Source organism: Leptinotarsa decemlineata, unplaced genomic scaffold (genome assembly GCF_025532065.1).
Source record: "Leptinotarsa decemlineata unplaced genomic scaffold, Ldec_3_MD MMD2_P_RNA_scaffold_12, whole genome shotgun sequence".
Classification (NCBI taxonomy): domain Eukaryota; kingdom Metazoa; phylum Arthropoda; class Insecta; order Coleoptera; family Chrysomelidae; genus Leptinotarsa; species Leptinotarsa decemlineata.
In genome coordinates, this window is record NW_027412526.1 from 3,638,389 (window position 1) to 3,653,911 (window position 15,523).

Below are 15,523 nucleotides of genomic sequence, written 5' to 3' on the forward strand. Positions count from 1 at the left end.
TCGTTATATACTAAGGACATCTATGCGATGTGATTTTGTTGGCTGGATACTTGCTGCAAAACTCTGTGAAACTCTGTAATTTCTCAATTTTCGGCAATGAAACATTTTCATTCATTCATAATGTCAGTAATATAATTAGACTAATTGGTTATAATCAACTCAATCTGTCATTCAATCGAGTGGTGCGGCTGCTGTTTCTAACCGTTAGCATTGAGAATAAGAATCTGTCCCATGTTTTAAAAGAAAAAGCGCATCTCCACAAACTTAAGATAGTTGATGACGACCGCTGTGGGTGTAAGGAAATACAGACTCTCCCACATATATTCTTTGCCCGCCCTCAAAATATACACATTCCTGATTGTATCTAATATAGTAGTAGTGACCAAGACGGACCTAATACTTGTGCGCATGCAGTGCTTAGCCAATCATTACCTGATCGTAGTGCCCATACACGTGCATCACCTCACTTTAGTGTTAACACTCCAGTGCAGTTGGACATTGCTTGTTAATTGACTGAAAATTACAGTTAAACTTTGTTTTAGCGCAAACCCAGTCAGGGTTTGGATCCGACTCAGATTCACTTCAGTGTGGTAGTAGTACCTGTAGCACCTGTAGTAGTAACATAATTCTACAACTCCTGGCTTGATAGCCCTGGCAGCTGAAGCCTTTGATGGAAAAAGAAGAAGAGCCAAAGAAGAAAAAGATAATAAAGTTGACTTTTCGGATTTGCCAAGTTGTTTACGATTATTTTGTTTGTGAATAGTAATACTGAAATAAATAAAAAATATGGCCAGCAGACCGGAAGACCATCGAAGAAAATGGGACAAGGAGGAATACGAACGACTGGCAGAAGAAAGATTGCAGGAGGAACGAGGCAAAGATGACGAAGATCCCAAGAAGAAGGGGCCCCCGTCAAACGGGAACTCTTGAAAATTCGAGAATACAAAGTGGATCTCGACTCGAAACTCGGCAAGAGTATCGTAATAAATAAGAATACCCCAACATCCCAGTCCGGAGGCTACTACTGCAATGTTTGTGATTGTGTAGTGAAAGATTCGATAAATTTTCTTGACCACATCAACGGCAAGAAGCACCAGCGCAATTTGGGGATGTCGATGAAAGTCGAAAGGAGCTCCTTAGACTCCGTGAAGAAAAGGATCGAAGCAAACAAAAAGAAACTAGAAGAAAAAAAGAAAGATTACGATTTGGCATCGCGGTTGCAGGAGTTGGCAGAGGAGGAAGAGAAGTTGAAAGAATACAAAAAAGACAAGAGGAAGGAGAAGAGGAAAGCTGAGGAAATGGCCGAGGAGCAGGAGCCTCCAAATGAACTGGCTAAGATAATGGGGTTTTCAGGATTTGGTTCTTCTAAAAAAGGCAAATAAAGGAGTTTTCGATGAATGGATGTTTTTAATTTACAAACAAATAGTAATTTAGATAAGTGATTAAAATATTGTACATTAACTAATTCTATTTATTTCCAATATAGAACGGATTTTTCTGGTTAGCATAAAAGCGAAAAAACAGGGGGCTTAAATTATTATGATTCTGACATTCAAATAAAGAGGGGAGATGAAGCGGATATAGAGGTGAACTTAGGAAAACCACAAATATTTTAGTGGATCCTCCACAACAGAACAGTGGTTGGACACGGATGAAGCACTTTTCAAAAGCGCAAACCCCCAAAAGAAGACCATGGTTACTGTAGTGGTCAGTGGGTAGTGTGATTCACTATAACTTCCTCCAACTGGGCCAAACTACCACAACACAGTCCTATTGTGAGGAAAGCAACAAAATGTACCCAAAATTGCCGCAGCAACTGCCGGCACTGGTCAACAGAAAAGGCCTGACAAACCACTGTCCGAGAATTAAACGAATTGAGCGTCGAATTTTTGTCTGGCCCACCATACTATTCAGACCTATTGCCATCTTTTCAAACACTTCGATAACTTTGTCACCTGCAGAACCTTCGTCAATCAGGACCAGGCAAAAATGGCCTTCATTGACCTCATCAAATACCAATCACACAAATTTTATGGTGACAGAATTAATCAAATTGTGTTGCGTTGGCAAAAGTACAGACTCAAATAACGCTTTCTTCTAACAAATTGAGTGAGCATTCACAAAGATATTACATAAATACAACTGAAGTTTTATCCCAGCACGAAACTGTTATTTCAACATCTCAACACGTGTTTTGATCACCAACTGATCATCTTCAAGAGGAAGATTAAACTGTTGTTCGTTACTACACCAAATATACTCCTAGGCCATAAAAACTTGGAAAGTCTGGTAAACTTGGGTAATTATGCATGTGATGAATTCAGTAAATACTGTAGCGACAATGACCTTGTCCGTTTATCAATTTCTTACCCAAAAACGGTACCTCAAATCCAGATCTAATGAACATCAATATATGTTGTGAAACTCTGGAATACTGTCAGGTAGCGAGATTTTTAGAAATACTCCTGGATCAAAAGCTAACATGGGAGCCACATATCAACAGTTTATGTGTAAAGGTCGACAGTTCAAACTACGCAATTCAGAATCTGCGAGACACTTGTCTCTACAGAAGCTATAAAACTCATGTATCATGGACTGGTCCAATCAAGGCTACAGTATGGATTGATCTTCTGGGGTAACTCTGCATATACTGACTGCTTTTTTAGGGTTCAGAAAATAATCAATATGCATATTTTACGTATCAACCTCTTGTTTTTAGAGATATGGAAGTCAATATAATCGATTTCAACCAAATAAAACACTCATTCACTACCAAAAAAAACAATTTATATTCATCAATTATAGTTATTATCGTCATCAAAATTATAGTCCTGCCCCATGTCCGTGTCCATGCTATTTTCAGTTTCGGCTTTGATAGGATTCTCAGAATTGGAGCCATCCTCCTCATCAGACTCTTCGCTACCACTAGAGTCACTCTCGAACCGTTTGCTGGTAACGCCGCTTCCCGAATATGACTCGGAATCGCTCTGAGGCAAGCTGTACCCCTCTGCATCGTTACGCACCACTGCAAACACGTGACTAAGCGGATGCCGCTTCTCAGAAAGCATCTGAGACAGGATGCAGTCAGTGCAGTAGTCCTTAGACTCCTTACACGTCGTACAGTGCCAGCGGGCCCCCACGATAGGCCTAGCGTTGCAGAAGTCACACGTGAACAACAGGTGCCGGAAGAGGGCATTGGGGTCTTCTCTCTCCCTCAATTTTTCTTCTTTCACCCGATTTATGAGCTGAAGCTGCGATTCCTCGTCACTTTTGTCCTGGATCGAAGAGCTTTGGAGATACTCGCTTTCCAAGAGGTAATTGGAAGAGCAAGGCGGAGGTGGCGGTTCAGACATGCTGGGACCAGGGGTACTTTCCAAGTCGTCCATCACTACCGGGGTGTTGAATTCCGGGAAAAAAGTTGAGGGTTTCCACAGGAAGTGGTTCAAACGTTGATGTTTGTGCATAACCTTCTGAAAAATATGGGCTGGTGAAGCAGAGAACGAAGAAAATAATGTTAAGTAATTTTGAAATGAATTTCACTTACTCTATTATGTTTTTCCACACATTTCGGTATCCTTCCTGGAATGGGTAATCCAGCTTTGTACAGTTTTAGAAAATATTTCTGGACTCTACTTGTAACTTGCTTCAGAGTTCTATTACCTAAAAAATAGAATTGAATAGAATAACTTGGCACGAAACATATCACATTGTTGAAATTACATAGTGTCGTTAATGTTCATCAAGCAACCGTCGTGAATTCATAGAATGAGATTAGTTTAGAATGTCTCAACACACTGTATGAAGATGAACAGGTATAATTATTCATTACTCACCCAGTGCTTTTGCAATCTTCTGGTATCTCTTCCTCTCGATTGGTTCGGGAGGATATAAACGCAACAACTCCTCAAGCCTCTTTTGCTCTTCGATAGACCACGCCTTGAAAATCATGTCAGTTATATCAAACAAGTGCCAAAACATCATCCCTAAAAAACTTACCCTTGAGTCACGTCTTTCCCTCTTCAAATCTTCCTCAACATTCGTATCTTGGCTGTTTTCTGAATAAATCAATCTCAGTTCAGACTGGGGAACGGTGACTTCATATTTGTCAAAGTTTACTACAGGTAACTAGAATCAAAACAACCAATGTATTTATATTTCAATCTGTTTGAGAATGTAGTATTTCAGTTCACAGTGCATTAAGTTACCTTTGCTAATTCAACTGTGTCTGGCAATTCCAGACCCAGATCTTCCTTGTTTGCGATTTTCTCCACAAATCCCACTGGATTTTGCAAAACTTGCTTTTTTATTTCTATAACCTTTTTGTAGTCCTAAAAAAGTATTCATGTTACTTGACAAAATCGTTGTTATTGAAACTATTACACCTTTATTAATTTCTCTCTTTGGGCTGATAGCACAACAAGAGATTTCAGAACCTCACAGTAATCCTTATTTCCTCTCAAAGCTAATTGGTCGGACTCAAAAAAGAACAAATCATTTTCGTTTTCGGGGAATAAAGAAAATTTCTGAGCCATCTTTCCCCAGAGAATTTTATTTTACTCTATAACTCATCTTTAGAAACTACATACATAATGCAATGGATACTCCTAACACACATTCGCCGGTGACATTAAACTTTTGACATTTATTTTCCTCTTCCTTTTGTATGTATTGACCTCAGCTATTAAGACACAGTGCACAATATATGTTATAGTATTGTGTACTCTGTATTTACAAATCTTATGGAATAATGTGACCTCAGGGAGACTGGCGAGGACTTGAAAAAATAAATTATAGAAAGTCATTGATAAAAATGCCGGAAATTGCCACCAAAAAGGGTTGCGAAACTGCAGTAACGTTAGTTACTGCAGTTTTGTCCTATAAGGACATTTTCAAACTTTTACATTAAACTAACAATGGTTGATTACATTAGTCCTTATATAGCATTCCTGTATCTAATAATAGAGGTACTTGGTTTGATTGATTACAGCTAAAAGCTAATGTTATTGTCTCAAAATCTCAATTCTCAAAATTATTTGTCGGAAAAAATATACTTATTCCCAAAAGAGAAGTTTTCGAGAGTAATTCATTCAATATTTAAGAAAGTAAAAGAACTCATTTCCGAAATATTAGCTTTTCAAAACTGAAATATAAGTACGCCTTGTATTTATAAATTGACAAATGTAAGGTGATAGATCTGTATGAATAATAATAAATAAATGAATATATTCTATCGAAATAGACAACCCAGAATACAAACGTGAAAATATTCTATATAAAATTCAGTATTCTCTCTCTCCCTCGTGTTATTGACCCTTGTTTTCTGAGAACATTTGGCTAGTTCATAAAATTTGGTATTATTTACAATCGAAATGAAATCTCTTGATTGTTTACTTTTGAAGATGTCATTTCAAGGAAATAATTACCATGGATACGCATTAATCTAGAAATATGTCATTTGTTTATTTTTTTTCAAGTTATAACTTTATTTGTGAAATAATAAAACAACAATGAAAATTAATTGGCGCTCCGGGGCGACTTCATTGATTCCAGTAGCGCATATGCTTTTTCAGCTGTGAGAAAAAACTGCAGCACCACATCATCTGAAGATCTTGATCTGCCAATGTCCTCTCCCTCATAAAACAAAATGTAGGGTGTCCCTTATTGTTATTTTAGAACGAACTTATCCTGTGGTGTGAGATTTATTGAATTCATCGATTAGTTCACGATTGATTCGATCGATTCAACAATTGGTCCACTTGAAACTCTAGAGAATTTTTATTAGTTGATGTGATCTATCAGAATTTTTTACTGAATTTAAGAACTCGCCAATGCTTCATCTACTATGTGACGTCCTTGAACCAGGATGACATCAGCTGTAAACTCATCAACTGTCATAACTGTCAGTTGTTCTGTTTTGTTCGGTTCGTCTTTTCCATTGTCCTAGTATCAATATTTTGCATACACCCATAAATCCTAGACGAATTTGATGGCATCTAATTGTGATTGATTGTTGAAACTGCCCGAAACTCGGTATCGGCACATTTATCGACATTCCAACATTATTTATCAACAATGGGAGACGAAAAACAACCACTTCTCGCTACAGAGAACACCACTTACAATGGGGACGCAACGGGTGAGTTTTAAGAAGGCCCCGGTTAAAATTCGCTCAAAATGATTACCTCTTGAACGAATTCGGAACCTATTATTTGGGCGATAGTTAACTATCTTCTGTCTTTTTCTGTATGCTGGACTTGTTTTGAATAAGATCAATCATCATAATAAAACGGAAGTTCAATGTTTGATAAACAATTGTACTGCTGTAAGGTTGAGTTTCGTAACTTATGTCTCCAATTTGTAGCGTTCAGTCAATTTTTTCGTGATTTGCTTTGAATGTTACAACATATTATTTAATCATTACTCAATAAAATGGAATGTAGGAAAATTAACTCAGCTTCCAAAATACAGAATATTACAAATCAAAATATACTTTGTCTTAAGAAGATTTGCTCATTAAAAAAGCTTACAAAATTGAAATATACCTAGAAGACAGAAATATAAATATTAAAAAAAGTAGACAGATTTGTCAAAAGGTAAACGTGCCAAATTGAAATTGATCAATATAAAACTCAATCAAACTCGAGTCTACTATAAAGAAGTTTTTTAATTAATAACTTTTCTGTAAGGTTCAATATTGACATTAATTTCTTGATGTAACACGGCAGATTGTTGCTAACATTTACACTATTGTAAAATAAGATGTCTTTGGCTAGGAAGTTGCTTGAAGTTAGTTTCAGATATTTTGTGTGCCCTGAAGAGTTTCAGAGTGAGAGGTGGTAGCTCCAACTTGCACTAAATGGTTTTTTAATTAGGCGCTAGGCTGTCTGGGTTAAAAAAATATCAACAGTCAGTATTTTCTGTCTGAAAACCGTAGAACAAAAATAATGTCTAGTGAGTTGAGACTATACATTCTCCAAAAAGGTATACCATATTTTAAGCGAGACCTTAACAAAGCACAATATGGTGTTTCGTTCGCGGGCTAGGCACATTCGATTACCAATTTTTAATTTTTTTCTGTCGGTGCACTTGTCTCGAACATCCTGTGGAACTTACAATAAGTCAATTCGGAAGAATCGTAACGTTTTTCACAATATATCGTCTACTGAAATTGATGAACATAACAATTTGATTGATAGGATTCAGATATGAATGTAAAAAATAAATACTCAAATATATGAATAAATTAAATTGAAAAAGATATTTCTTGTTTATATTTTTTGTTTCATTCAGGACAGCAAGCTACTGTTTCTCCCATTGGCCCGGATGAGCTTCCACCGCCGTTTTATCAACCCTCAGAAGGCGGGGGAGGGGTACCCATGGTCACGTGTCGCGTATGTCAAGCCATGATTGATATATCGGGAAAACGTGATCAGCATGTTGTTAAATGTGCCCAATGCAATGAGGCGACGGTAAGTTTAATAATAAATTCTCGGTCCTAACATAGATGGTGATAGGCTTACTGCATTCACTTCAGTTAGTACTAACCTATACCAGAAAATTAAATATTCTAAATTGAATACTGAGATGCAGTGTCAACAATATATTCTAGGGAATCAAAATTGATGTCACACAAATTTGAATTTAAATTGAAATTATTGCAAATGCTAAAGAAAAATGTCTACAATTGCGAACTATAAAGTTACTTCGTGACAGTGAAATGGTATCTACTCGATGACTGACATTTTCCTACTATAAGACAACTACTTTACATTTAGATGCATTGAGATACAGTTTGTTAACTTCACACCAAGTCCAGATGAAGGATTGTAATGAAAAGAGTAATAGCTCTTAGCTGTTATAAGATACAAACTTCACGTTGAAGTAAGTAGGATTTAATGAAAAGTACTGCTAAATTATGGAAACCAAATTGGTGGAGTTTTTGTAGAAGGATCATGTGATCAAGTCGATTAAATGCTTTAGCAAAATCAGTAAATATCACATAAACTTGAACATGATTATCTAAGACAGGGGTCTCCAAACTACGGCCCGCGGGCCAAATCCGGCCCGCCAGTGTCATCAATCCGGCCCGCGACAGCCAATGATTTACTGTCATCAATCTGGCCCGCGACAGCCAATGATTACCTAATTGTTGTTACTATTGCTGTGATAAGTTGAAGAAGAAAACACAGAATGAGTCCGCGTTTCAAAGCTTCAAATTTTTCCTTCCGCAAACTTCCTGTATACTTGGAGTACCTTTGAAGATGTTTCGATTCATAGTGTCGTTTAATGTTATAGTCTTTGAGAACAGCTATGGATTCATTACAAATTAAACATAGCGCCTTATTACTGGACTCAATCACAAAATACAGAAAGTTCCATTTTTCTTGGAACGTTCTGCATTCACTGTCGATTTTTCGCTTCTTTTCCATACTAACAAATCACACATAAAAACAATAAGTCAAATCAAAATGCTTTTATTGACGGGTGTTACTTTATTTCACAATAGACAGTTTCGCTTCCTTCGCCTTTCCTACGCAGACTAACTCGCAGTTGCGCCGCTAGCCTTTTTATATGCAATTATTACTGCCATCTCGAGGTGATCGGAATACACTAGCTAGAACCAGAACTTTCGCGAACCAACGCGGTAATTCCAAATATTTAATTACGCCTAATGCCACCTAGAGGGTAGCTGAAAAATATAGTATATAGTACCACTACTCGCCACTAGATGTCGTTAAGTGTCACAATACACAATAATAATTGAAATGCAAAAAAAGCGTAAGTTTGCTTAGGTCACGCACTTTGCGACTATCCTAGTCTAAAAATATAGTTAAGGGCAGAAATTGGCCCTTGGAACAAACTGAAAAAATCATTATGGCCCGAAGGCTTCAAAGTTTGGAGACCCCTGATCTAAGACATCACTAACATTTTGGGTTAATACAATTTAATTTGTTATGGTGGATCTGTTTGACATAAATCCATGTTGTTGCGGAGATATGATATTACCACATGATGCAGTAATGCCAGAGAACATAAAAAAATCCACAAAATCGAAAAATGAAGTTGCGAGAGTTAGCTGGCAATGTAAAGATATCAAAAGAATGTGTTAGCTTTATATTGCATGAGCAAGTGTTTTATTTTAATACTTATATATACTTCACTATTTACACTTTCAATTTGTTCACTGGTCTTCATTCAGAATATCAAAATAGGAAAGAAAAAATATTAAATTGGAAGAGTGTGTGAAATACAATTGTGGTTACTGCAAATAATGGATTTTTGAGTTTTATCAAATTATGTACTACAATATATGATAACCAGGATGAAAAGAATTATTTAAATGTGAAGATAAAAGTTATCTTCATAGTTTTATGGTATATTTGTTATTTGTTGGATGCCAGGTAAGAAGTAAATATAACCCTTTCAAATTAAATAATGCAAATTAGAAGGGATTAGCAAATGGTTCTTTGATTGTAAAGGGTCTGTGTAAATAATTCCAAGAATTAGTATTTCTGAGATACCCAAGATTTATTTTGTTCAAAATACTGTAGTTAGCAACTACACTCATGATGTTTGAATATATGACAGAATTTTCGGTAAGTGAAATTAAATTGAGTGTTTTTCACCTAAAAGTGCAGGTTCTTGAGAGTGATGTTCAAAAATTTCATGAATATTATTTTTCTGTCTTGATAGAGAGCGAAAATCTTGATAATCAGATGACGGATTTCTACTAATAAAGGATTCTTGCAGTCTCATGTTTTGTGAGAAATATACAATAATAATAATGAACCTTTATTCAAATAGACATGCTAATACACAAAAATTAAGGAAGGATAAATATTAACTATTTTGAGTATAATTACATATAAGTAGTGAAATTAATCTATAATATAAGATTTACTGCTAGAGAGAGGGAGAAGAAAGAAGCACATGATAAAAAGAGTAATTTAGAAAAAGAAATGTGATACTAACTATCTATTGAATCTCGTATACAGGAGGTCTGATGAAAAAATAAGGTGAATTTTCATTTTTCTCACAAAAAATTTAATGTAGAGTTGAAAGTACTGAAACTTTTTGTTTTTCGGAAGATGTTCATACATACGACAGTTTGGTGATCGGTGATGAAAGGTCTAGCCTTAAATTAAGACTTGAAGCCCTAAGTTAAGATTTGGAGTGCATGACATAAACTGAATTTCTTTTCCAGCCCATAAGGAATGCTCCTCCGGGTAAGAAGTACGTTCGGTGCCCCTGCAACTGTCTGCTGATCTGCAAGAGTTCTTCGCAGAGGATCGCCTGTCCTCGTCCGAACTGCAAGAGGATCATTAATCTGGCCCCCAGTCCCGTAACGCCTCCCGTGCCTACCATGCCTGGCATGTGCAGGGTGACTTGCGGGCATTGCCACGACACTTTCTTGGTAAGTTCTTTCTCTCAATAGGACAGTATGACTCAATCAATCAAATCAACCATTTATTGAATCAGTTTTCCTTCACAATCACATTAGAGAAGAAAAACATATCATCATCATGAAATACTGGCTGATTCAACAGGTCAAACAGACTTAAATGAGTCAATATAAAACACATAGAAAAGTTAATGAGCTGCAATCAAATTAGGATACAAGAAGAAACTCATTCGCAGAGTAATATGTTTTTTGCAATAGAAAAATCTTGAGTCCCCTTTCAAAGACATTGATATTTGAGGATTTAATGTCCTCACTAAGCTTATTATATAGCTTAACCCCAATGTACACGGGGTGATTCTTTGATACTGTCAATCTACTATAAGGTTGATGTAGTTGAGAGTTATTTCTGGTGGAATATTCATAGATTTGCTCCTTTCTGAACTGTTTATGAAAAGTAAAATATATACCAATTTTATTGGTATCGTTTGAACTATCCACATGGGGGTTTTCCCCCATTAGAAGAAATGATAACACTCAAAGTCCACACGTGGGGAGTTACCAAAGGAAACTGTTGACTAGCATTGACATTGTTATTGTTCGAATCAGAATCACTTTAATGAAATGAATAAAAACACTTTTGTCTAATTACGACTAGTTAATTTTATTTAAACTACTGGTTTAGTAATACTGGTTGAAGTACAGAGATGACTGCAAGGACTCCTTCAAAGTTCTACAAATACTTACAGTTCCCAGCTCTTACATTTTCTAGTGCCTTATATATATTAAAACCAACTTACATAAATACACAAGTCACTCTGACATACATAATCACCACACCAGAAGTTCCAAAAACATATACCTAGATTATCAGAGAGTTTCAAAAAGTCGCAATGGAATCAACTACTATGCTCCAAAATTTTTCAATGCTCTACCCGAATCGATTAAGAATGCACATTTGAACACATTTAAGGTCCAAATTAAGCAACTGTTACTCAGGGGTGCCTTTTACGATTTTAACGAATTTTTAAATGCTGATTTTACAAAGATTTGTGAACTGTAGTATTTACAATAAGTTTTTTTTTTGTACTTTGTATTACTATATATATGTATATTACCATTTTTATGTCTTTATCCTTTCCTGACTTGTGTAAACATTTTTAATGTCATCACACCAATAAAGAATTATTATTATTATTATTTGGGTTTAATCCCATCATCAAGTATAAAACTGCCACAAAATTAACAAGTCATCAATCACAAATATTGAATCAGAATCTATTTGTGCATTTTGAAAAGTATCAGAATCATATTTAATCTTGTGAAAATAATAACAAAGATAAGACATGAGAACATTTACAAATAAACTTATGATCACTATTGGCATTGCTCAAACTTTGTCTGCTATATCATATTTCAATAAGTTTCCTAGCCTCCATAGATGTATCATTAAATTTTCAGGATGTAAGATAATTTCCTTTATAGATATGTGTATGTTGTTTGTGATTATTGAAGTTAACATTGAAAATAGTACTTGAAATTTTAGCTTTTTTTAAATCGTTTCAGCGAACTTATTCAAAAGAGCTATTGTTTATCCTCATACATGCAAGCACGGCTCAATTACATATATACAGTCCTACATATACAGGGTGTGGCACCGAAAACGAAACAGATCGAATATCTTTAAAACACGTTTTCTGAAAAAAATGCAAAAAGACGTCGATTTGTAATCCAAAGGGGACATCTTTCGCTACTTAACTTTCTATTTTGTCGTCCTCCTGCGGGAAAAAATGTTCCATAAGGGAAGAAACAAAATGGCGGCTCCACAATGGCGGACAAGATTTGCAATTGTGGTCAGATTTGATTCAAAGTTGATATATGGTGGTTTTCAGGGTCAGAAATTATGATTTGTTTGTCAATGCAAAAAAACAATATGGTGGCTCCAACATGGCAGACGAAATTTGTAATTATGGTCTGATTCTAAACAAAATTAGTGAGTGGGGATTTTCAGGGTAGGAAATTATGATTGTTTTGTCAATGCAAAAAACAAGATGGCGGAAGATATTTGTAATTGTGGTTCGATTCAATTAAAAATCGGCCAGTGTGACTAAAAAGAATGAATTAAATTGATAATAAAACGTTTTATACAAATGCGCTAAAAAGAAAATTATATTGTTTTTATAAAATACATTGAAACAACCAAATTTTCGAGACAACACCAAACAAAAACGAAACAAACGAATGGTTTTATCAGTTATTTTCAGTTTATGGTAACTGTTTCAAAATGTCCTTATAGGACGAAACTGCAATAAAGTTAGTTACTGCATAAAATGTTTCATTTCTCATTTTTCATACTTTATGTGTATTATAAGTAAAATATGGCAAGTTCTGAGGATAAAACCAAGTCTTCTGAAACATTCTGCTAGTAATCTCTCAATATGTGTACTTAAGTTTAAGTAATAATTACACCTACATCTTTGATTCCGCTAACTCTTGTTAATAGGAATATTTTAAATATTATATGTTCGTTTGGTGGGGTTTCTTTTCCTGGTAAAGGTTATTATTCAACACTTGGATATATTTAATGCCTAATCAATTTCTTTACAAAAAATAGATATGGAATTAATATAATTTGGAAGAAAATCGGTGTCTTCAAATGGTTCAACAAGTATGTAAATTTAGGTTATAAAATTGTCAATATATTTTTTATCATTGTTCAAAAACTATTCATTGTTTTGTTCGTTTTCTCCCAAGTCTTTCCGTTCTTGAGCATTATTCATTCAGAAGTAGCATCAAAATTATACTCTGGTGAAACAAAAGTGACCCAATATCGATCTTTGCAAAAATTCAAAAAGACAATTTCTGATGTCATTTCTTGATTTCATAACGTCTCTATCATAACCTTTGCCTTTGTTGTAGTTCAACACACTAAACAATGCCCTGGCACGCTGCCCTCACTGTCGTAAAGTCTCCTCCGTTGGTCCGGACTACGCCCGAAGCAGGGGCAACATATTTCTCATTCTGTCGATAGTTTTCCTGTGTATCGGCATCGGCATAACGGCGGGGACGTACGCTTACGCCAAGTCCCACAACGGCATCTACGTAGCTTATGTGGGGGCCTTCCTCCTGACGATTATAATGCTGATACGCAGCATCTACTACTACTTCATGAAGGTGAGCATCATCGAGGGACCGATGTAATTCGATTAGGCGAGGCGTAGGATTTCGAAGAGGTTGAGGGTGCGAATACTAGGCGAGTCATAATGAGGGAGCCGTGATAATGTATAGGAATTCACCTAGTTCCACGATATTCTACCAAGTAGACCTAAATAAAGGTAAGACTAGTTGTTCGTATTTCCTAGTTTGTTGATCTCATTTGGCTCGCCCTGTAGATCAACACCATGGAGTCATTGAAACATAAAATATAGATATATATGAAGCTATCTTTTTTTGTCTTATATGTATATTCGACTTTGTTAGATATAAGAAAACAAAGTTGATGCGATTCGGTCTAGTTGAATTTATTCTCACATAGGTCAGTGTGCTGATTACCTAAAACATTTTGTGGGAGCATGGAATGTTGCTAATTAATTGACCCTTACATTTTTTCCGTGTCTGAATGTTCGAACTGAAGAGGCCAATTTTGTTCTTCTTCTTTTGTCTCTTTTGACCTCAGCTCGTAGGGCTATCAGTCGAAAGTTTTCGATCGGGGAGAGTTACTGCAGCTGTCAAGTTATTTTGTTAGATACAATTGATCAGCACATTTGCACGTGTTTGTTGATATGGTGCAAAGTTTATCTGAGCATTGCCTGTTTGAATTCAACTATACCCGATCGCACTTGTAGATACCTAATGTTGACTGCGTTGAGAAAAAAATTAAGTGATTAAATGGAAGTTATGTTTGCCTCGATAATATTGTCTTGATGTTATATAGAGTCTGTAAGAATATTCTTTATCTGCATAAGGTAAGGTACTGGTAACGAACAAACAGGTAAATAAAATAATCGTTAATTTTATGGAAAATTAATGTTTGAATATTTTTTTGTGGAAAAGTTCTTGAAGTGGTATGAAATCATGTAAATTGGTGCAGGGCTATTTGAAAAGGTAGTATGGAAATTTTTGGCATCATCCGAAAGTACATATTTTCCAAAATAATTTGTTTCAAAACTTTCATGTAAATATTCAGGGTTGGAATTTATAAAAGTTTTTGTATGACAGTATCAAATTGTATATTGTTTTTGAAGGGTAACGTTCCCAAATGTCTGGTCAAAGTCATTTTATTTTGTAAATGTAAATGATAATGACTCCTGTTTGTTCGTGGCTTCTCTTACCTTTTAATCCACTATAGTTTTAAATGATTTACTGGCAATTTAAAGTTACTCATCTCTTCATTCAGTTGTTCAAATAATATTCTCTTCCCTATTATCTTTTGTGATTTAATTAGTAGATTTATGTAATTGTGTACACTCCATCAGGCGCTATGATATATGTTTACCGATAGTAAGTGATACTTTTGACCGTAAGCCATTTTTAGTAACTTTTTAGTCGATTTGTTTGAAATGGCGAGATTGTACGAGATGTACGAATCTTAGCTTGCTCGAAGTCGTATTCTCTTAACGAAATGATGTGGCGCTGCTTCTTTTAATTAATCTATAAAATTTTGATTTATCGCTCCACAAAAGAATGTCATTTCTTTATCAGAATAGGCTACTTCTGATCAATAATATGAACATTTCTATTATAGACTGTATAAAAGGGTGATAAATAATTTTTTTTATAAATTGATTGTATTTGTGTTACTTTATTCACCTCCCAACATTATCACTATGAAATATTACTGGATTTTATCCCAACACGAAACCGTTATTTCAACACCTCGACACGTGTTTCGATCACCAAGTGATCATCTTCAAGAGGAAGATTAATCTTCCTGAAAAATCGCCAAAACAGTTGCTTTTTTAAATGAGCAATTGAAGAGAATTTTCAGTAGAAGCTAATGAATTTTTATTCAAAAAAATCAATCTTTCCTCATGAAAATTGATATACCGAAAACTTACTCTGTAGGTTTTCATAAAAAAATTTTGTACAGAAAATGGAAATTTTGTTGATAGCGCCATCTCTTGG

General features: G+C 35.2%; 3 protein-coding genes across 5 annotated transcripts; 2 read left to right on the forward strand and 1 right to left on the reverse strand.

The window, feature by feature from the left end:
• The first annotated feature begins 692 nt into the window (after positions 1-692).
• Positions 693-1,461, forward strand: LOC111504066 (zinc finger matrin-type protein 2). Its single transcript, XM_023158548.2, is given in 2 exon segments — positions 693-891; positions 894-1,461. Coding segments are annotated over 2 exon segments (594 nt in total). The 5' UTR covers positions 693-786; the 3' UTR covers positions 1,383-1,461.
• A 719-nt stretch (positions 1,462-2,180) lies between these two features.
• Positions 2,181-4,642, reverse strand: Atac1 (Ada2a-containing complex component 1). 3 transcript variants are annotated; one of them, XM_023158547.2, is made up of 6 exons: positions 4,383-4,640; positions 4,206-4,328; positions 3,997-4,125; positions 3,834-3,936; positions 3,545-3,660; positions 2,181-3,470 (listed from the first exon to the last, which is right to left on the reverse strand). In XM_023158547.2, exons 1-6 carry the CDS (start codon positions 4,530-4,532, stop codon positions 2,796-2,798), a joined length of 1,296 nt encoding a protein of 431 aa, XP_023014315.2. In that variant the 5' UTR covers positions 4,533-4,640; the 3' UTR covers positions 2,181-2,795. The 3 variants fall into 3 exon arrangements, with proteins under 3 accessions (XP_023014315.2, XP_074028104.1, XP_074028102.1); XM_074172003.1 differs by having other exon boundaries at positions 2,181-3,467; positions 3,834-4,125; positions 4,383-4,642; XM_074172001.1 differs by having other exon boundaries at positions 3,834-4,125; positions 4,383-4,641.
• Positions 4,643-5,883: 1,241 nt separating this feature from the next.
• LOC111504067 (type 2 phosphatidylinositol 4,5-bisphosphate 4-phosphatase) lies at positions 5,884-15,184 on the forward strand. The gene is made up of 4 exons (XM_023158549.2): positions 5,884-6,136; positions 7,291-7,469; positions 10,205-10,414; positions 13,319-15,184. The coding sequence occupies exons 1-4, from the start codon at positions 6,073-6,075 to the stop codon at positions 13,598-13,600; spliced, it is 735 nt and encodes a 244-aa protein (XP_023014317.1). The 5' UTR covers positions 5,884-6,072; the 3' UTR covers positions 13,601-15,184.
• Positions 15,185-15,523: the final 339 nt, after the last annotated feature.

Excerpts from the sequence above, each read along its gene's own strand:
- Atac1 (XM_074172001.1), bottom strand. The coding sequence starts at position 4,532 with ATGGCTCAGAAATTTTCTTTATTCCCCGAAAACGAAAATGATTTGTTC. Across the intron at positions 4,126-4,205 it reads ACACAGTTGAATTAGCAAAG|TTACCTGTAGTAAACTTTGA; the intron begins GTAACTTAATGC and ends TTTTGATTCTAG. Across the intron at positions 3,661-3,833 it reads GAAGATTGCAAAAGCACTGG|GTAATAGAACTCTGAAGCAA; the intron begins GTGAGTAATGAA and ends TCTATTTTTTAG.
- LOC111504067 (XM_023158549.2), top strand. The coding sequence starts at position 6,073 with ATGGGAGACGAAAAACAACCACTTCTCGCTACAGAGAACACCACTTAC. Across the intron at positions 7,470-10,204 it reads CCCAATGCAATGAGGCGACG|CCCATAAGGAATGCTCCTCC; the intron begins GTAAGTTTAATA and ends TTTCTTTTCCAG. Across the intron at positions 10,415-13,318 it reads ATTGCCACGACACTTTCTTG|TTCAACACACTAAACAATGC; the intron begins GTAAGTTCTTTC and ends CCTTTGTTGTAG.